Genomic DNA, 21,148 nt, shown 5'->3' on the forward strand with positions numbered 1-21,148 from the left:
CCAAACCCACAGTGGATGGAGCAGGCCTAACAAATCGGCACAGCCCAGATCGGCTCGTTTAGGACTAGGACTCTCGCTCGGGCCTCGGCCTGTCGTGAAGTCGCCCGCCAGTTTATTTTTAGACAAGAAATGAGGCCCAGTACTCTTTAGCTCTCGGCCCGTCAAATGCTAATCACGATTCACGAGTTGGAGAACTGGGTCCACCGCTGGTCTCACAGAGACCGTCTCGTATTCGACGCAGCGCTGGCCTCTCGATCGAGTTAAATTGCAACGATGATCGATCGATCCCCACAAGAGATGAAACGCCACGGTAACGGTACTGTAGTGCGCTGCCGCCTCGTATTCGGCGCACGGTACCAGAGGAGACGAGATGATCTGCGCCGCGCCCCGTATCCTGGGTAACCAATGGGTGCCGGAGCCATGGAGTGGAACGAGGCGCTCGCCATCAATGCGGGAGCAGCGGAGCACTAGTACATAGATAGCTGGCGTGCCGAGACGATGAACCTCGGCTCACGCAGAACTGACTGATCCACCACCACGGTGAAAGGCTAGGGCATCCGATCGTCTCGGGCCGTGAACGATGATGGGGAAGAAGGGCAAGGGAGCGGCGAATGCGGGCAAGAAGCGGCCGGACGACGAGCTGGTCGACCTCATCTTCTCCTGGTCCCTCCTAGACGTCATGAACCAGGACCTCTTCAGAGACAAGGTTCGACGATCACTACGATCTTTGCATCTACTTCTACTAGCTGGTCTCTCCGCATCGCAAGACCCTTTTTTTTTCACATCGCTCTCTCCAGTGCAAGCTGGTCTCTGATTAAGCACGCGGTCCATGCTCTGTGCAGGCTAGCACGATACCTGACAGGTTCTTCGGGCTCAAGAGCTACCTGGACGCGTTCAGGATCCCGCTGCTGGAGGAGATGCGGGCAGAGATGAGCTCTAACCTGGAGCCGCTGCCCGACCACCCATCGGCCGTGCCCATACGGTCCCTGGTGCCCAGCATTGGCAAGAGCTTGGGGAATTTCGGCTTGGTGTACCGGGCCACGGTTGCCCGCGGCCGTGGATCGCGTCATGCGGCGCCGTGCATCGGTGACATCATCGTGCTCTTGGACGGCATGCCTCGCCGGCCGCCCGAGCTCGCGTGGAGCGGCGGCGGCTCGTACTGTGTCGCGCACATCCAGGATGTCGACCGCAACGGGTACGGCTTTGAGATCAGAGCGTCCAGGAAAATCGAAGACGCGAGCTGCTACGCTCTCGCTGTCAGCCTGCTCAGCTTCATACCCTACGCGCGCATCTGGCGGTGCCTGGACTACGACGCCGCCGTGAAGAGAAACCCTACCCTCGTCAAGGTGGTCGCCGGCGACGCGCAGGTACACACGCACACACACACTTGTCCAACGCTACCCACGTATTCTCGTTTGTTGCATGCATTGTCTTTCCTTACTTGGCCGACCCTCTTGTTCAGCAGAGCACACCGTTTCCGGCTGGGTCCTCGGCTCCAGCTCGGCGAGACACCGGCGGGACGGACGCAGACGTGGCGGCAAAACTGTCCACGTTCAAGCTCAACGACTCCCAGACGGAGTCCATTCTGAGCTGCGTCAAGGCGACGCGGCAGCAGGACGGCGCGAGCAAGTTCAGCCTCATCTGGGGCCCGCCCGGAACGGGCAAGACCAAGACGATCAGCGTGCTACTGCTCCTGCTTCTGACGAGCCAGACCAAATGCCGCGTCCTGACGTGCGCGCCCACCAACACCGCCATCAGCCAGGTCGCGTCCCGCCTTCTGACGCTGTGGAAGCAGCACGCCGCTGCCGACAGAGGCTGCCACGGCGATCTGCTGCTGTTCGGCAACCGGGAACGCATGGCCGTCGACGGTGATCTGGGCGAGATCTTCCTGGACACTCGCGTGAAGCGGCTCAAGAAGTGCTTCTCACCGGCGACGGGTTGGAGGCATTGCCTTGTTTCACTAGAAGTGTTCCTGGGAGAACAAAGAACAGTCACGTGTCAGTACCAAGGAGATTGCTTGCAGAATGTCGGGACAAAAGTGGCTGAGACATCTTTCGTCAGGTCGAGGCTCCATCAGATATTTGATACGCTGAGAAACTGCTTCAGACTAATCATGTCACAAGTCCCTAGAGCCGTCCTTTTGGAGAAGAACTACAAGAACATTGTCCTACTGATGGAAATGCTCAAAGACTTCAGCAAGTTGCTTGGAAGGAAGATCGTCGGAAACGATGAAGCGAGCAAATCAGAGTTCGCTCAAAATCTTATGCAAAGCAAGGCACGAATCCTTGACGTCACGAGAACTCTCCTCCGGGAGCTGAAGCTTCCCGTGACACGCTCTGACTTCAGAATCAAGAAGTTCTGCCTTGGAAGCGCGCCCTTTATTTTCTGCACGGTGTCTGGCTCGGCCAAACTGAATAATCAGAAGATGGACCTGCTGCTCATCGACGAGGCTGCGCAGCTGAAGGAATGCGAGTCCCTCATACCAATGCAACTCTCTGGACTGAAGCACGCTGTTCTTATTGGCGATGAGTGTCAACTACCAGCAACCGTGAAAAGCAAGGTACGGTCAGTGCTTACTTATGTTCGTGCATTATCGCATCTGTCTGGGCAATGCTCATAGTTTGTATTGCTGGGCAAAATTGAGCTTTGGCAATCTTAATTTTGGCAGGTTTCAGACACCGCATTGCTGGGCAGGAGCCTGTTTGAGAGGCTAAGCGCGCTGGGACAGAAGAAGCACCTTCTGAACATTCAGTACAGGATGCACCCTTCTATAAGCATCTTCCCAAACTTGAGCTTCTACGACAAGAAAATTTTGGATGGCGCGAATGTCATGCAGGAGGGCCACACGCGTAAGTACCTTCAAGCTGCAATGTTTGGGCCGTACTCATTCATCAATGTCGAAGGAAGAGACGATCCCGGTCGGAGCAAGCGAAACATGGCCGAGGTAGCTGTCATATTGGAGATATTGAACGCTCTAAAAATAGGTAACTGAATTCATATTTATATTTGCTAAATTAATTCATGTTTCTTTTTCAATCCTCACACTTGAAACATTGCTGCTGAAATAGATTAGATCAATGGTCACGACTTATTGCAATTGTCATCCAGTTTAGTCTCTGGCTATATATATGCAGCTTGTATCAGCAGCCGGCAAGGAGTTTCTGTTGGGGTGATCAGCCCATACGCAGCTCAGGTGGAGGCAATTCAGCAGAAGATAGGGAACGCCAAAGCCATGCATCCCCTGATTCTGCGCGTCAACTCCGTGGATGGATTCCAAGGCAGCGAGGAAGACATCATCATCCTGTCAACCGTCCGGTCTAACAGTGCAGGATCCATCGGCTTCCTGTCCAATCTCCGACGCGCCAACGTCGCTCTGACGAGGGCAAGGTAACCGCTGTATTTTCAGGCCAAAAAACAAACCAGACAGCAACTTAGCCCTATCGTTTCCGTTTTCATTGAGCTGTTCTTGCACGTTCTTGGTGGGTGCAGGCACTGCCTCTGGATCCTGGGCAACGCGGCGACCCTTTGCGGCAGCGGTTCCATCTGGGAGGAACTGGTCCAGGACGCCGTGGATCGCCGCTGCTTCTTCAACTGGGGAGACAGCGCGGGAGTTTCTTCTCCCATCACTCCGTGGCGGAAATGGAATGCAGCCGCAGTTGGATTTGGATCAGACTTTGGCGTGCACGTCCCTGCTGCGTGCCGCGGATACGAAGCTGACATTTGCGGTGCACTAGGCTCCCTGCGTCTAGCTGAGTGAAGAGGCTTTTTAGGATTTCAGGTTTAGAATTGCGTTTTGGCTGGTGATTTCCAATGTCGTGGTAACTACAGATATACAATGCAGATATATTCTTTTGCTAAGGTATTCCTTTGTTAGGACTTTCTACATTCGTGCTTTCATTTTCAGTTAGAGCATCTGAGCATGCAAGCACAAGGTCAGTTTCATACACATTTCATCGCTCAAATTTCTGAGCCTCGCATATGATAACCCTAACTAAATGGTATGGAAAGAAAAAATGATAAAAGTAGAGGAATCAATGGAGCTAGTATTGTTTCTTCATTTAAACTCACAAAGATCACATTTCATGAATAATGCAGGTCCTATAGGACTTGCAAACCCACACTTCCTCGGTTCCAAAAAAAAGTGTCATTTTAGAAATAAATCTGAACTAAGTGCTTGTCTAGTACATATATATGTAGCTATTGTTGTACTGTACTCCCTTTCTAAAGAGTCAAATGTTGACCAAATGTTTATACTTGTACTAGTACAACACAACCGAGAAAAAAAAAACTAAGTAAACAATCTCACGCCATGTCCACTGCCTCCATGAACTCCCTGTCGGCTGTGAGCCTGGCGAGCGCTTCTGGAGACATGCACACCTCCACCCCCATGCTCCCACCACCATCACGCCCCGGGTACACGGTCACCACGCCGTCCATCTTGTTCCCGGCGCCGCTCCGAACGGCGACCGGCGTGCCCCGCCCGAAGTCATTTCCGTAGACGTCGAACCGCGGCGAGGCCGCGACCACGATATATGCAGGATCGCCGTCGCCGGACGCCTCCAGGTACAGGATGTGTGGCTTCTGATGCCAGGACGCGAGCGCGTCCCTCGTCTTGGCCTCGTCGAAGGACGCCACGGCCTGGTTGAGCAGCCACGCCGTGCAGCCCAGCCCTTTGTCCACGACATGGGCGACGGTGCACTTGGCCACGCCGAGCGCCACGGCGTTGCCCATGTAGTGCTGCGGCACGCCCTGCACCCTTCCTCGGCATCCTACGGGCAGCAGGCAGATCGTCTCCCGGTCAGGCGGGAGGCGCCGGGCTCGGCACGCACCGCGCCAGAGGTGCGCAAGCACGGCCTGCAATGAGGAGATGGGGTCTGCTTGTGGCTGTGCCGTGCCGGTCATCTCGGCGTTTGCCTTTGCCTTGAGGTTCCTTACGCTCGCCGTCGAGAGGTGGAAGAAACACTCGCGTACCGGTGGGAACTCGACGCGCTGGATGATGTCCTCCACCTTCATGAACGGTAGGGTGACCAGCACAGGGCATGCGTCGGGGAACCATCTGCGGCGGATCTCCGACCAGGTGTCCTGTGGGCACCACTGCGGTGGATCTCTGCGGTGGATCTCCGACCAGGTGTTGAATAAGTGCCAGAACGTGGTCCGGTCGGCGACAGCGTGATTGAGCGACAAGGCAACGAACACGCCGTCGGCGAGCTCGGTGACCTGCGCGCCTAGCAGTGGACGGGGCTCCAGCATCGCGTCGCCACACAGCATCCCGTTCGATGGGAAGAAGGACCGCAGCACCGGCGGGAAGTAGCGCGGGCAGATGATGTCGCTCATCGAAACCCCCGGCGCCACCGCGTGGACGAGCTCAGCCCCGTCGTTGCTGCAGCTGAGCGACACGGTGAGACACGCACCGGAACCTGATGCGCCGCCGCTGATCTCCGTGACGACGAAACGGCCGGCCAGCGGGTAGAAGCGGCCCAGGGCACGCGCGAACGACAAGGCGAGGTCGTCGGCGAGTGCGCTTCCTGTTGTCTGGGTCCTGTGCAGAAGGACGCCCTTCTGGATGTAGTGGATCGAAATGTATTGGAGATCCCACGGTGTCAGCTCCATGATCTGGGGCTCCAACGGCGAGACGTCCGGCGAGCTTGCCGGCTCTGGCCGGACCGCCCGTCTGGACACGATACGGAAGCCGCTGGTGGAGTCTTCCATTTGCTCTGCTAGGCTGCTAGCAGTCCAAGTCTCCAGCTAGTCGAATCGGAGTCGGAGCTACATAATGGGACGTTTGTGGCTGAGAAAATTCACCAGTCAACAAAATCGGCTTATATGAAATAGTATAAAGTTGCTATCTAAAAATGATACGCGTGGACTTGTATAGTGGCACCTAGTACTTGTCACACAATTCCCATCAGTTATTGCAACGCACGATCGGATAATAAGTTCAGCATCAGTCATCAGCAAATTGACCCACGACAAACTCGGGGCCGTTATTTTTATAATAAACTCACTAAAAAATATAAATATTATTAATTAATCATCATAAATATAATAATGACACTTATTCTAGACGAAGCCAAAACTTAAAAATCGAATTGGCCTCTACTACGCCCTTCTGCAGCCTGTTCGCTTGCTTGTATGCAGCCTGTTCGCTTGCTCGTAAAAGATCGTAAATTTCCAGTCGGGAACAGTATTTTTCTCTCACACCAAATCAGTCAGCAGTAAATAATCAACGATACGATACAGCCTCCCGAACAGGCTGCTGACTCTAGTATTCTGCTACTTCAACAGTACAGTAACAGTGAATTATCCAGAAAATAGTAATAATAGTTCACTCTTGTGGACATGCATTGATGCATGCACTTGAGTGGTCAAAATCAAGTTTCCTTTTAGTCAACAATCGTGTAGGAAAAAAAAGATTGGAATGTAAATTCTTTTTTTCCATATGAAATTGGCATCTAGCTACAAGAATTCGAATGCTCTTGCCATGTTCGCTTGGCTGATAAGCCATGGCTGAAAGTACTGTTGGCTGATTTGTTGTGAGAGAAAAATATTGTTCGTTGACTGAAAAAAGTACTGCTTATAAGCCAAGCGAACATGACGTCTATTTGTTGACTCCTATATTTTCTCTTTGAAGTTCCTCTATTCCAAATAGCACCCGTTTTAAAACAAGATTATTTTAACGGAACCGATAGAGAGTGCTCATTGATTTTTTTTAATTCTTACTTTTTTTTAGAGTTCTAGGACCAACTGGTCCCGTCTTCTATCATTAGATAAAAGACCATAGGTTCATTACAGCATCGAAGGTGGTATACCCCCTGAAATCCATATTAACTCGTTTACCAAACACCAGCAACTAAAATAGAGACAAGTTTAGAACCGCTAAACCATCCTCATACAAGAAGCCTAAAACAGCAACTAAGCAGCAACATCACAACGCTATGTTTGGCTGGTCTATAAGCCGTTTGTGCTGATTTGTACGACTAATTTATTGGGAGAGAAAAATATTGTACCATGCCTGATAAGCCGGCTTATAAGCTGACTTATAATGGTAGCCGACCTAGGTCTTCACAGGCAACCCCCAATTGTTAGGCAAAGGCTTGACCATTCCATCTCTTCCCTTCTCCATCACCAGCTTCATATGATCAAGGCACCATTCATTAGATGATCCCTAACAGGAAGCCATCTTGACTTCTTTGTCATCCTTCATCCGGCTTGTTAGGCAGTGTCTTGCTCATTTCCTCTTTGTCATCCTTCATCAACAGTTTTATATGCTCACATCGCCATTCATTAGGCCTCTCCCAGCAGGAAGCCATCTTGCCATCATCAACTGAGATTTGAGCTCGGCAATAACTCCCTTCATACGATCCTGATGCTCCACAGGACACCAATTCTGTGTCATAGCAATAATCATCTGGTAAAGAATTTCCATACTTTTCCAACCACTTCTCTGAAAACAAAGATTATTCCTCAGTTTCCACATACTCCACAAAGCAGCCGCTGTGAAGATATTAGTAACACAATGTTTCTTATTAGAAAGCCAATATTTCCCTATCACATCTAAAGATCCACCAAGGTTAACATTCAGAACCGTGGATAAAAATTTCCAGAGTTGAGTAGCCAGCACACAATCAAAGAAAAGGTGCTGGACAGATTCAATTTCACAACAAAACAAACATGTGGCATCTTCCACCTTCCTCCTCTTCCCCAATTTATCTCTAGTCAGCACTTTATTCTTAGAGACTAACCATAAGAAGAAATGAACTCTAGGAGGGACCTTTAAAGACCAGAGAGCTGGAACAGTTGCAGAATGTATACCCCTAAAATTGATCACTTTGTAAAGGGTTTGGGTAGAATAAGAACCCTTAGACGAAAATTGCCAAATAAGCGAGTCCTCCTCACTGGTGAAAGAAATAGTAGAAGCTAATTGGCAAACTTCCATCCACTGCTGTTCCAGGCCATCATCCATGTTTCTTCTAAAAGAACACTTGAGAGAGGACCCATCCCAGACCACATCAATGGTAGCATTTTTCTCATTGACTATCCTATAAAGTTTCCAAAACTGGATTGCAAGACTAGAAGAACCTAACCAATTATCCTCTCAAAACCTTAATTTATCTCCTCTCCCAATTTTCCAACGATACCCCATTCTTGATGCTTGAGCAGCCCACATGAACCCCCTAAAGAAACTTGAAGCATTGGTGGATTTAGAACAGAAAATATTAGGCTTAATTCTTACTTTTCTCTGTGACATTAAACTGATTATATGTAAAATTTCTTTTTGATCTCTATGCGGTGATTTCTGCTGGGGTCATATCATTTGCCCATACCGACGGTCTGATCGACGCGAGAGAGCCGAGAGCCATGCAACCCGCACCCGCGGCACTGCACGTCAACTCCGTCGATCACATCATCGTGCTGTCAAACCGTCGGGTACAACAGTGTTGTATCCATCGGCGTCCTGTCTAATCTTGGGCGCTCAAGTTGTCCAAGGTCTTGTTTAGATGTAAAAAATTTTGTAAAATGAGTACCGTAGCGTTTTTGTTGTTATTTGGTAAATAGTGTCCAATCATAGTTTAATTAGGCTTAAAAGATTCGTCTTGTGAATTTCGTCTAAACTGTGTAATTAGTTTTATTTTTTATTTATATTTAATGCTTCATGTGGCCAAAGATTCGATGTGACGGAAATGTGAAAAATTTTGCAAAATTTTTTGTAAACTAAACTGGACCCAAGTCCAACGTCGTTCTGACGAGGGCAATGCAGATGCAGGGTACTTTCAAATCAAATTCAAAAAACATCAAATTAAACGGCAATAATTTTACCATTTTATTCAGCCCTAGGATCCACGGCTGATGGCATCATTTGATTACAGGCGCTGCCCTGGTGTCCTGGTCATGGACCTCGCGCGGCAGCGGCGTCATTCCAGCAGTCAATTGTTAGGCTGGCGTTTACTTTTTCAAGCTAATTGGCGACGTGGTGACTAACATCTTCGGTAATGATACGACGAGAACGTCCGTCCGCGACCCCATTCTGACGCGCTCACGCAAAAAAGAAAAATACCTGCTCGTTCCACTCTCCGTGACGCCTCTGCCTGCCACCAGCTCCTTCTTCTCGTCCCATGTCTGACCAGAGCTCCCCGTCGGTCCCTTCCTCCCGCCCCCGCTCGGCCAGAGCTCGCCGGCAGCCGCCTGCGCATGTGGCTGCCCCCTTCCTCTCGGCCCTCGTCCGGCTAGAGCCCGCCGGTGACCTGCGCCATCGGTGGCCTATCCCCGCCTTCCCCTCTGCCCGCCTGCGACGACAGAGCCCGCATCCCGGTCAAAGCTCGCCGGCGACCTGTCCACGCCGCCCCTCAGCTCGCCTCCAGAAGGGGCCGTGACGGCACTGCCCTCCGCCTGTCCATCCCCCGCTCGCGCTGCGCCATACGAAAGGAAGGGTGAAAAACACATGTTGCAAGCATGTTTCAGATGTTTTATATGTATGTTGCAAAAGTAGATCGGGGTGTTGCATATGTTGTAATGGTTGTACATGTATGTTGCAAGCTCCTGTTCTTAATGTTTTATCTGTTTTTTAAGACGTATGTTGCAAGTGTGTTTATTTGGATGTTGCATGTGTTTCACATATATGTTGCAAGTGTTTTTATCTGTATGTTGCGTATGTTTTACAAGGATTTTGAGGTGTTTTTGTAAGTTTTTCTGATACATGTTTCAAGTGTTTCATATGCCTTGAGATGTATGTTGTAAGTGCTGCATCTGGATGTTTCAAAAATAAATTGAATGTTGCATCCCGCTCCCTCCTCGCCTTCAGCTGTCTCGCCTCGGTGTCTCCACCTTCTCTCGGTGCAGGCTTCCAAACCAGAGGCGCAGTTGGGCGCCGCCCCTTTCCCTTCTTCTCGATGCTGGAGGCGTGGCTTGTGATGGTGGCGCGGCGGGGGATGGGTCGCCGCGAGTACACTCTGCGTGCTCTCCTTCTGTTCCGTTACGTGGGGTGCGCTTATTTCTTCTATTATGCGCTAAGATCATATGGCTCCCGTTCTTCCAATCGGATGGCCCCCAGCTGCGTCAAGGCACGTCCTCGGACCGGACATCCGGCTGCTAGTCGTCACGTAATATCTTTGTTGTTGTGTTATATGTGCTCGTAATCTCCGTTTACAATCCATACTTTGTGTAAGAAAATGAAATGACACGAAAGAAGCGAAGCTAAGAGATTCGACTTGGGTTCCACATCTCGTATCTTTTTTTCCTACGATGTTGTATATTTTTCTGAGGCACCAGGTACTTAGCCGCTAAGACACTGGCAGAAATTCTAGGAAACTTTGCTTGACCCATGAGACTTTGATCGATCCGCAGCCTTGTATGGTGTTCTGTTGCTATTCGGCTGTTATCTTTTTTTTTTGTCCGCCGTGACTTTCTACTTAAAGTTCTCACAGCACTGGCATTAGCTTTCTTCATAAAAAAAATGCATATATCACTTTTTGAGGAGTCAATTATTTTTAAATTTAACTAGCTACATAAAAAATAATGTTTATGATGCGTAATATTTTTCTAGTAAATTTATTGAGGATATAGTATTGTTTTATTTTATATAAAAGTCATTGAACTCAAAGAATTTGACGTTCTAAGAAACGAGATTGTATTTTCTTTTAGGACAGGTAGTACGTCTTTGTAGCCGCCTGTCAATTTCCGTATATTTAGGAAAGCACATTTTCACCGCAATCATACGCCGTGGTAAGTGGCGGAACAGTCTGGGCAACCCAGGTCGTTGACAGTCAGACTCTCAGAGTAGGAGTACTAGTGGAGGCAACCGGCGAACCCTCCGAACAAGGCAAGAAGCCCGCCCCATTTCGCTTTTGCGTGCCTTCCCTCCCTGCTCTGCTCTCCTCCAGGCCCCCTATTCTTTTCATTCGCTCATTAACACCACGGACGCGGAGAGCCCGCCGCCGCATTCTGGTGCGCTCGGCACAGGCAAGCTAGGTTTCGAGTCGCCCTTGCGACGGACGGCGCCCGCGGTAGAGATGATCGGACGGGGTGGCGGCCGCGGCGTGCGGAGAGAGGACGCGGGTGTGGAGTGGCCGAACCTCGTGGACGTGGTACTGTCCTGGAGGCTCGAGGATGTCATGAACGAGGGCCTCTTCAAGGACAAGGTTTGTAAGAATCTGTTGATGTCCTCGATCAGTTCTTTGCGGGACGGGCATTAATGCTTCATCTTCATGCTTGCGTGCTGTGCTCGTAATGTATCTTCATTCTAGTACTCCCCTCGGTCTAAAAAAGAAAGTCGTCTAGGATTTTGTACGAAGCAAACTTTCTAAGTTTGATTACGTTCGTAGAAAATATTAACAACGTTTGTATCTACAAATAAGCTTATTATGAAAATATCTAAAGATACTTATTATGAATCACAATATGGCAGTTACAAAACACATGAAGTTGACAAGGGGTCCCGTATCAACCAACAAGCTATCCGTTGACTATTAATAATTTCTTGCATATATTTGGTCAAAGTTGAAAATATTTGATTCCTCGGGAAGTGAGAATGACACTCTTAGCATGACAGAGGAAGTACTTAATAATGTAATCTTGTTCTGTGCTAGTATGGAGTATTACGGACTTTGGCCTTGTTTAGATGCCATCCAAATTCCAAGTTTTTTCACTCTCTCTCCATCACATCAATTTTTAGCCGCTTGTATGGAGTATTAAATGTAGGTAAAAAAAATAACTAATTACACAGTTTAGTTGGAAATCACGAGATGAATCTTTTGAGCCTAGTTGGTCCACGATTGGACAATATTTGCCAAATAAGACGAAAGTGGTACTATTCATCGGGTTCAAAAAATTTGCAAAGTGAACAAGGCCTTTCCTATTATCCCGAGCATTCACTGTGGAAAGTTGCCTATTTTGGGCGTTATATTTGCGTTCACCAGATAGTCTAGTTGACGCCAAGTCGCCAAATGCACAATGGTAAAAGGACCCGGGAAAGTGTGGCCGCTTTTTTGGCCTATGTATTCCTGGAGAGTGTATTACAATGGTGTTGTAGATGAGTATTGACGTGAGGTACATTATTTTCTTGAGATTTTAGTTGAACAAATCCATGGTGTGAGGGCAAAATAGCAACTTTCTTGAAATGTTAAGCAAATTATAATATGGAGCTGCAGATCACAATATGTGGTTTGCCTAGGATGTAGCACGTTGTCATGCTTCCTGTTTCTCTTACAGTGTGTTTCTTTAACATGGCATTTTAGTTGTTTCAAACACATAAACTTTAACTATACTTCCTGAAATACAATGAATTTTCACTTGTCCTAGGTCGAATCATCATAAGTTTGATCAAGTTTATAGAAAAGAATAATAGTACTTACGGCATCAATGAGCTTCATTGGAGACATTACAAAATTTATTCTTTACTTCTTTTTGTGCTAGATGTTAATATTCTTCTCCACAAACTTGGTCAAACATAGAATGGGTTATAACTTAGGACAACTGAGTTTCTTAGGTTCAATATCCAGCTGTTTGCTTAATATAGCGAGGCTTGTAATGCAGGTGAAAAGGATACCGTCCACTTTCAGTTCCCTCAAGAGCTACCTGGAGTCATATGCCTCTCCATTGCTGGAGGAGTTGAGAGCTGAGATGTCGTCCGGACTGGAATCCATATCAACCATGCCCTTCATCAGGATATCATCTATTGAAGAAAAGAATGGCAGCAATATTTATGAAATTTCTGTTGCGTCTAATTCTCAGGTTGCTAAGTCATGTAATCAGCCTGAATGTTATGCTCCAAGTGTCGGTGATATCATTATTTTGTCTGATGTGAAGCTGGGGCATATTTCTGATATTGCTCGCGATGGGAAGCCGAACCATATTGCCTTTGTAACAGAAGGAGGGGACAGAGACGATGACACACCGCCATCTAAGTATGTGATCATAGCATCGGGCAAAATTGATGCTGCTGATGGCAAGCGTCAAGATGGGAAAAGGAACTCACTCTTTGCTGCTTATTTGCTCAACATTGTGACATACATCCGAATATGGCGTTGCCTTGACTATGAAACAGCAGTCAAAAGAAACCGAGGCCTCATACAGGAGATGATGCAATATCCTCTGGTATGTTTATTCTGAATCATCCTTATATGAAGAAGTCATTATACTTGGATGACAAACATGCAGAGGACAGAAATCAAAGAACAGAGAAATTAGTGTTGAATTGCCATCCTTGTTTTGTGTTTATTAGATATTTCACTGCAAAAGAAAATATCCAATATAATGGAAAATGAAGGATCCAACAACATTCACATCATAATCAAAGTAGTCATTGATAGATTTGGGACTTCTGTGACGAATGAGTAACTTAATTAGTACCATTTTCTGATTTCACCAGGTCCCAGATATTCTTCAGACATTCAGAAAGGGTGTTGGTTCAATTGACAGCATGGAAATATGGACCAAGCTGTCTACGATGGATCTTAACAGTTCTCAGAATGATGCTGTCTTGAATTGTATTTCAGAAATGAATTGCAACAGCAACAGCAGCAGTTTTAGCCTTATCTGGGGTCCTCCTGGCACAGGAAAGACAAAAACAATCAGTGTGTTACTGTGGTTAATGAGAGAAATGAAACATGGTACACTCACATGTGCACCAACAAACCTTGCTGTTAAACAAGTTGCTTCACGTTTCTTGAGGTTGATCAAACAGCGTTCTTTTGATAAAAGGTGCTTGGGAGATGTTCTATTGCTTGGCAATAAGGAGCGCATGTGTGTTGATGGTGATCTCAAAGAGATATATGTACATGACCGTGTAAGGAAGCTTCTTGGCTGCTTTGCACCATTGACTGGATGGAGACACTGCCTATCTTCTCTATCTGATCTTTTTGAGAACGGTTACACCCAGTACCTCCGATATCTACAAGACCAAGAGGAAGGTGATAAACCTTCTTTCTTCTCTTATTGCAGAAAAAGGTTCTCTATTATTTATACGAATTCTAGAAGATGTTTCAAAGAATTATTATCTCATGTCCCGAGATCTAGTATTTTGGAACTGAATCACAACAATATCCTTTCAATTCTTGAAATGCTTGAAGACTTCAACAACATGTTTCAGCGGGGGTATATTGGGGATGAAGTTAAGGAAGTTTTCTTGTACAATAATGGTGCATCCGATTCTAGAAACTCTAGTGTGATGAAACATCGGAAAACTATAGTCACTCTTGGCAGAGCGAGGATGAGATGCCTTGAGCAATTGAACATGCTGCTAAGTCACTTGAAACTTCCTGTAACTTCCTCAAAACGTATCATTCGCGATTTCTGCATTGAAAGTGCTTCCATAATTTTCTGTACTGTATCTCACTCATCAAAAGTCTCAAGTCAGAAACTAGAGTTGCTTGTCATTGATGAGGCTGCCCAGTTGAAAGAATGTGAAACACTGGTCCCTCTGCGGTTGCGGACCCTAAAGTATGCTGTTCTAATTGGTGATGAGTGCCAATTGCCAGCGACTGTCAAAAGCAAGGTTGGTTCTTGACATACTTTTGTGCTTTTGTTGAACTATTAATCTAGCAAGCATCAGATTTCCCACTTGTTTTGTAAAATTTCTACTATGTCATTTAATTTTCATGATCATTTCAGGTTTGTGCAGATGCATTATTTGGAAGAAGCCTTTTCGAAAGGTTGAGTTCACTTGGGCACAAAAAGCATCTACTTAATATGCAATACAGAATGCATCCGTCCATTAGTAGTTTTCCAAACATCAGCTTTTATGATGGGAAAATCTCAGATGCTCCTAATGTTATGCAAAGAGAACACCAAAAGAAGTATCTTCCAGGTTCTATGTTTGGCCCATACTCATTTGTAAATATTGAAGAAGGGAGGGAGGAATTCGATGAACTTGGCCACAGCAGGAAAAACTTGGTTGAAGTAGTCGTCGTTGAAGAAATATTGCGCAGTCTCCAAAAAGGCATGTGTTCTCTATTGACGCTTCATTTACTTACGCATATGATACAACAACAACAACAACAAAGCCTTTAAGTCCCAACCAAGTTGGGGTAGGCTAGAGTTGAAACCCAACATACTTACGCATATGATCTTTTAAAAAAAAATCTGATCTAACTAAATTTTCTTGTGTTGAGGAACTTGAAACATGATACCAAAACAGCTTTTCAGTGAAACGTGCATCAATTTTGAAGCATCGTTTTTTTAGAAAAATGTGACTGGGATGAGGAATGAAGTCTGTATAATAGAGTCATGTTTGATGATATGATTAACCTTATTATATTCTTGTTGTCAAGGTTCACATCTATACTTGTATTCTACTTGTAATTGAAGTTTCTTTAGGTTGGAGGAGCAAAAATATTCTTATTTCTAATATATATGAGAAATTGCTTTTGCAACGTTCATACTTTTTCTTTAAAAAAAATCCTGCTACCCAATTTATGTTGCTCTCATGGGTTATCATAGGGTTAAATGTCTAAAACAAAAAAAAAGGGCAGACCCAGTGCCGGAGGCTCCCACATGAGTGGGGTCTGGGGAAGGGAAAAACCGAGGCAAGCCTTCCCCCTACAAAATCTGCGGAGTTAAATGTCTAAAACACATGCACCGAAATTGGAACCTATATTATTTGGTGTATATGGTATGAGTGTGCATGCTTCTTCTAAATATTTCTCTTTTGGCAGCTTGCTCAAAAACTAAAGCGAAAGTTACAGTTGGTGTCATCTGTCCATACACTGCTCAAGTTCTGGCAATTCAAGAAAAAATAGGGAAAATGAAGTCTGATCAAACAGAAGTAAAAGTTAATTCTGTTGACGGCTTTCAAGGTGGTGAGGAAGACATAATTATTTTATCAACTGTGAGGTCTAACTCAGATGGGATGGTAGGTTTTCTTTCAAACAGACAACGCACAAACGTGGCATTGACCCGAGCAAGGTATCCAATTCTACAGATTTGCTAATTAATGTTGAGTATCTTTTGTGATCCATATCCAATCTTGTTCTTCCTTTCATCTGCCTCAACAAATAACTTCTGATTGAATTATAAATTACAAGGTACTGCCTATGGATCCTGGGAAATGCAACAACTTTATCAAGGAGTGGCTCAATCTGGGCTGATTTAGTTCGCAATGCAAAGGATCGGCGGTGTTTCTTTAATGCCAGTAGCAACAAGGCTCTCTCTCATGTGATTGCTAAGCAAAAGAGTCATCTTTGTAGAGTTGAAGCTAAAAAGAGCACACCTCGCGGAAGTTCCAGAAACTACAGGGTTTGGGTATTGTCTTGCAGGACCTTTTCCACTGCTGCCTCTGATCTCTCTAAATTAGTTGTATACATTGACATCCTCATGCTTTTTTTGTTCATGTTTCTAGTTCAATGCATTGTTGTATTGTGCTTACCTAATATTTTAGTGGAAAAGATACATGTGGTATTTGCACTGGAATTATGTTAAACCCCACGGTTTCTTGGGGAATCATGGAAATTGACACCTTTCAAAAGAACAACAAAAGAATGGTAGTAGGATTAATACATCCAACTATCCCACTGCTGCTAGTCTACTACTGTTACAACCAGAACCAGAAATGTGCTTGAGGTAACTAATTGTTTTTTGAGCAAGGAGTTGGTATGTAAGCTGTAACCTAAACCATTTACTCATTTTAGTAATGAGCGTGAAAAATTCTAACCAGCGGCTGCATTACTATTTTAGTAAAAAGAACTCCGAAAGTTTGCAGATTTTTTATTTTTTATTTACTTTGGTTCAGGTGCGATCCCAAAGTGAACTGAATGAACAAGGTTCTTCTTCGGCAAATGTTTCACCTGATGCTGGGGATATCGATTACATCACTGCCTGCATAAGGAATCTCAAACTGAACTGAAGATTCCCCTGTCTTTGGCTAAGAAGGTGACTATGTGATCAGACTCTTCCTGAAACTGTAACGCACATTGCCAGCGGAGCTATTCATCCAGCGCAAATCTCAAAGGCCAAACTGTATCGTGCTGTACTAGAAAGACGCGCGGCGTTGCCGCGCTCTTCGGTGAAGGGCCAGCTTGTATGTGTAAGCTCTGATCCGGTTTATCCTGAGCCTGTCACTTTTCAGTCATATACTATTCAAGATTGAAACATGTCAACATATTCATAATTGTTTTCTCCTTCCGTTGCTGATTCAAATTGAGCTGCAATCTGTACCAAGTTAGCAACCTCCTGTTTCATTAATAATTGTATGTACCAGATATTTTTTTTGTCAGAATAAGGATAAAACACTGCTAACATTAGCGCATAAGCTATAAAAAATGAGGTTTGCAAATGTTGAGAATTGACAGTTTTCATTAGTGATGATGCCAGAAATACTACTCTTTTAAGGTTATCCTGTTAGGATATTACATAAGTAGTTATAAATTAGAGCAAAGGAACTATGATGAGAGTAGAATTGTATATTTGTTGCAATAGGGTGTACACTTACTGGTGTTAGTCCCAGGCTGCTACTTAAACTATGCAAAAAAAGAATTTCAGGACCATTTCCTGCATACGCCTTATCCTATAATAGGTTGACACAACCTGATAAACAGGATGTTTCTACAACCTAAAATAGCATCATTTGATATTTCTGTTTGGACACGTGGATAATGTCTATGATATACTGATTTGCCTCCATGTACTCACCCTCTCCACTTGGTGACATTTACATGGGCAGTACAAATGGGATTAGTATAAAAAATATGAGATGAAATGCAATGTTTAATAAAAAAAGCTATTAACGTGCCTGAACCGTGATTAGGAGATCATTATGTTGGGTTTCAACTCTAGCCTACCCAAACTTGCTTGGGACTGAAAGGTTTTGTTGTTGTACACCTCCAGTGATATGGCATTAAAAGTTGAGAATGCATGTACTTAATTTGTTGCATAAACAGTGGCACATATTAATCGATGTAAAGGTTCAGATAATTTCAGAGTAAGGAAGTAAATCAAGATCTATATAATCGATGTGCAGTGGGGAAAGTTAGAGCAATCCCAGTGTATATTATCTAACTCCCTCTTAACCCTAAGAGATCAAAAACCGATATCTCTTCGCTAGGATCATGTGATGTAAGCCTTCTGCTCACGCCACTCGGCAGCAAGATCTGGAACCTGTACACTCTTGAACGATCATCTTCCTTGATCTCATTACAATACTGTGTTAAAGCATTTCTCTTGGATCCTCTGCTTGCCTCTGCCATCCTACAGCAAAACCTACTCATCACTTAATCTTCATATGAAGTTGCATTGCAAGAATTACTAACAAGACATGATTCACTTATGGAAACAATCACTTGACAATATTGTTTGTCTGGAAGTGCCATGCCCATGGAATGAACTGCAATAGATATATTAAGCCATTAATTTGATTGAGGAAGTTTTTTGAAGCAATACAAAGATGCGAACCTTTGGTTTTGGGTGCTTACTGACAGATGGAATAGGAGCAGACCTTGTGCAAAATATTCTTCCCAGTAACAGCAACCTCAGCTTGCTGGCATTTCGCCAAGCACCTTGCGTGCGCTCTCATGACTGTTCTCCTGCACATGACTGTTGACATGGAACAATTCAGCTGCGCGAAATAGCAGTGGAGGCAGAGCACACGGGGAGGCGGGACTCGGGAGTACGAGTGCCTGATGAGGCTGGTCTCGTCGGGAACCGCAGCGAGCAGACTGGACAGGCTCACCTGCTGGAGGATGTTGGGGGAGGGGACCAGCATGGCGCCCTCAGCTTTTGCAGATGCCTCGTGAGCAGACTGGACAAGCTTTTCCATATGCCCTCGGGTCGCCCGCACGGGCCGCGCCGCCTTGCTGATAGCTGGCAACTACGCTTGTGGTCCGCACCTCCGCGGCCGCAGCCGACTGCCCTGGGACCACGCGCCGTGCGAGCCGTGCTCGGCTTGACAGTGCGGGTCGCACCGCCTCTCTAGTGGCTGGCGCCTGCGCTGCCATGGCCGCGGCTGCGCTTGTGCGCGGTTGGTTGCGCCCTTGCCGTGGCCCATGCATCACGGCCGAGGAGGCGGTTGCGGAGGAGGCTAGGAGCTGGCGGCGCGGCAAGCGGAGGCCGTAGGCTGGGCGCGGTTGCGAGGAGTGGGGAGCGGCGATCTCCGGGGCTGCGAGTAGGACGGGATGCCCCTTGCCATGGCCCATGCGCCGCGGCTGAGGAGGTGGTCATGGAGGGGCTGGCGGCTTGACAGGCGGAGGCCATTGGCCACCGGCTTGCAAGGTGGAGCGTGGTGGAATCAGGACCTTGACCCGGGTTCACGAGGGAGGCACGCTGGCCCATTTGAAATGCCTGGATTGAGGGTTGATTTCCGTAAAGTTTGAGGGCTTTTTTTGAAAAACAAACATGAGAGGGGCCCTGGACTGCGGGTTGATTCGACTAAAGTTCGAGGTTTCTTTTGCAAAAAGACCGGGGCTCGCACGATCTGGGCCGTCCACGTGGCCGATCCGATGGCCGGGAAAAGCGGGCAACGTGGCCACGCTGCCTGGCCAGGATTCCTATAAGAAAGATGGAATGTTACACACATGTTCATCATAATTTTATTTCGAGCCAGGTTGTCAGGAGACACCTTAGTTTTGGGCATATGCTGATCCTGGAAGCATGGCCCAATTTGAATTCTGATTGGAGATGCTACTGGTTAACGGCTACATGTGGTGGCAATTTCCAGTTAGCTAGGTTTTGAGTGTGTGGTATCGGATGGGCCTCCTGAAACTCCCAATCAATGTTCAGTGGTATCGGATGGGCCTCCTGATCTTCAAAGACGGGATACCAACATGTGCTACTACTTCATGCTTTTATTTTGGGTGCGAAAAAAAGATGATGATGCATGGTCAGATCTTCGAGCAGGAGGATCTTGTGCATTTGATCACTGGCATGCCTCGAGTTGTCGCTGTATGCCAAGGATGCTCTATCCAGTAGGTCGTCTTCAGCTAGCCAGTTTGCATTTTGTTTTAGCTTGTCTGGTTCCGCTAAAATTAGCATCTCCGGGTAGCCTTTTAACTTGCCAAAATATGCTAATGGTTAGTACACCTATGAGTAGGTGGTTTGTTTGGATTCACTCTTGCTACTTTTACTATGTACTCTATCCATCCTAAATTATAAGTGATTCTAACTTTTTTTTAAGTCAAAGCATCTCAAGTTTAACCAAATTTATGTAATAAAATGATAACATTTATGATACTAAATAAGTATCATTAGATCCTTCATTAATTATATTTTCATAGTATACCTATTTGATGTCATAAATTTTGGTAATTCTATCTATAATTTTGGTTAAACTTGAAATGTTTTAACTTTCCAAGACAGTTGGAATTTTGGTTAAACTTGAAATATTTTGACTCTCCAAGAAAGTTGGAATGACTTATAATTTGGAATGGAGTGAGTAATTGCTAACTACTCCCCAGCCTCCATATAGAGCTACGAATATTCAGATAGAGTTTTTCGATGGTATTTTCACCGCTGGTTTAAAATAGAATTAGCGGTGAAACCCTAGCCACTTGTCCTCCACCCTCCATTCTCCACCCTCACACGCCCTCACCTTGGCCCTTACCTCCTCTCTCGGCCCGGTGGTGGCCTACCACCCCCCTCTCGGTTCGTCCTCATCAAGTGTTGTTTTTGTGACAACAAAAAAATAATCTAACATTTGTTTTTTTATTGTCATGGCATGATTTATTTGGAGGATTGTTCAAGTAGCTTTTGGCTTGCAACTGCCAACAAATATGACTAATTTTTTTTTACGATCAGTGTGTGGTGTGAGTTGTAAGAGGGCTCTTGCTCACTTTCTTCTTTTTAATACAATGAAGTGCAGTGCGTTTTTGAGATTTTTTTTCTAAATGTAGTTACAACATATATACACTCTGTAACACCCCGTGTGTTTAAATATTAAAAACATGACATGTCATCATATGCATTGCAAGGCATTGGTCATATTACAAACTTTGATATGCATTCACTAAAACAAGTTTACATTTATGTTATGAGTGTTGAATTGAATTATTTGAATCAAGTTCAAAATTTGGTTTGGATTTGAATTTTCAAGAAAACCCTGATTTTCACCGTTTAAATCCTACCCTGAAAACTCATTTCAAAATCTAAGCATATTTTGGGGTTGAGCCTAAAAGCAAAAGTGTAGAGCTTGTCAAGTTATACAAAGTTTATTTTTGGAGTTTTCAAAGTT

The 21,148-nt window shown here is 45.7% G+C and overlaps 3 protein-coding genes across 3 annotated transcripts; 2 read left to right on the forward strand and 1 right to left on the reverse strand.

The window, feature by feature from the left end:
• Positions 1–583: 583 nt before the first annotated feature.
• On the forward strand, positions 584–3,734 carry LOC136492155 (helicase sen1-like). The gene is made up of 6 exons (XM_066488271.1): positions 584–706; positions 843–1,367; positions 1,463–2,560; positions 2,669–2,984; positions 3,135–3,387; positions 3,488–3,734. The coding sequence occupies exons 1-6, from the start codon at positions 584–586 to the stop codon at positions 3,732–3,734; spliced, it is 2,562 nt and encodes an 853-aa protein (XP_066344368.1).
• Positions 3,735–4,113: 379 nt separating this feature from the next.
• On the reverse strand, positions 4,114–5,729 carry LOC136494512 (protein ENHANCED PSEUDOMONAS SUSCEPTIBILITY 1-like). The gene has a single exon (XM_066490668.1). The coding sequence runs from the start codon at positions 5,707–5,709 to the stop codon at positions 4,303–4,305; it is 1,407 nt and encodes a 468-aa protein (XP_066346765.1). The 5' UTR covers positions 5,710–5,729; the 3' UTR covers positions 4,114–4,302.
• Positions 5,730–10,904: 5,175 nt separating this feature from the next.
• On the forward strand, positions 10,905–17,074 carry LOC136494838 (helicase SEN1-like). The gene is made up of 7 exons (XM_066491011.1): positions 10,905–11,135; positions 12,529–13,089; positions 13,364–14,488; positions 14,605–14,932; positions 15,648–15,897; positions 16,017–16,233; positions 16,721–17,074. Exons 1-7 carry the CDS (start codon positions 11,007–11,009, stop codon positions 16,832–16,834), a joined length of 2,724 nt encoding a protein of 907 aa, XP_066347108.1. The 5' UTR covers positions 10,905–11,006; the 3' UTR covers positions 16,835–17,074.
• Positions 17,075–21,148: the final 4,074 nt, after the last annotated feature.

The sequence above is a fragment of the Miscanthus floridulus genome, chromosome 11 (assembly GCF_019320115.1).
Source record: "Miscanthus floridulus cultivar M001 chromosome 11, ASM1932011v1, whole genome shotgun sequence".
Lineage (NCBI taxonomy): Eukaryota > Viridiplantae > Streptophyta > Magnoliopsida > Poales > Poaceae > Miscanthus > Miscanthus floridulus.

Excerpts from the sequence above, each read along its gene's own strand:
- LOC136492155 (XM_066488271.1), top strand. The coding sequence starts at position 584 with ATGGGGAAGAAGGGCAAGGGAGCGGCGAATGCGGGCAAGAAGCGGCCG. Across the intron at positions 707-842 it reads AGGACCTCTTCAGAGACAAG|GCTAGCACGATACCTGACAG; the intron begins GTTCGACGATCA and ends TGCTCTGTGCAG. Across the intron at positions 1,368-1,462 it reads TGGTCGCCGGCGACGCGCAG|CAGAGCACACCGTTTCCGGC; the intron begins GTACACACGCAC and ends CCTCTTGTTCAG.
- LOC136494512 (XM_066490668.1), bottom strand. The coding sequence starts at position 5,709 with ATGGAAGACTCCACCAGCGGCTTCCGTATCGTGTCCAGACGGGCGGTC.
- LOC136494838 (XM_066491011.1), top strand. The coding sequence starts at position 11,007 with ATGATCGGACGGGGTGGCGGCCGCGGCGTGCGGAGAGAGGACGCGGGT. Across the intron at positions 14,489-14,604 it reads CAGCGACTGTCAAAAGCAAG|GTTTGTGCAGATGCATTATT; the intron begins GTTGGTTCTTGA and ends TGATCATTTCAG. Across the intron at positions 14,933-15,647 it reads ATTGCGCAGTCTCCAAAAAG|CTTGCTCAAAAACTAAAGCG; the intron begins GCATGTGTTCTC and ends CTCTTTTGGCAG.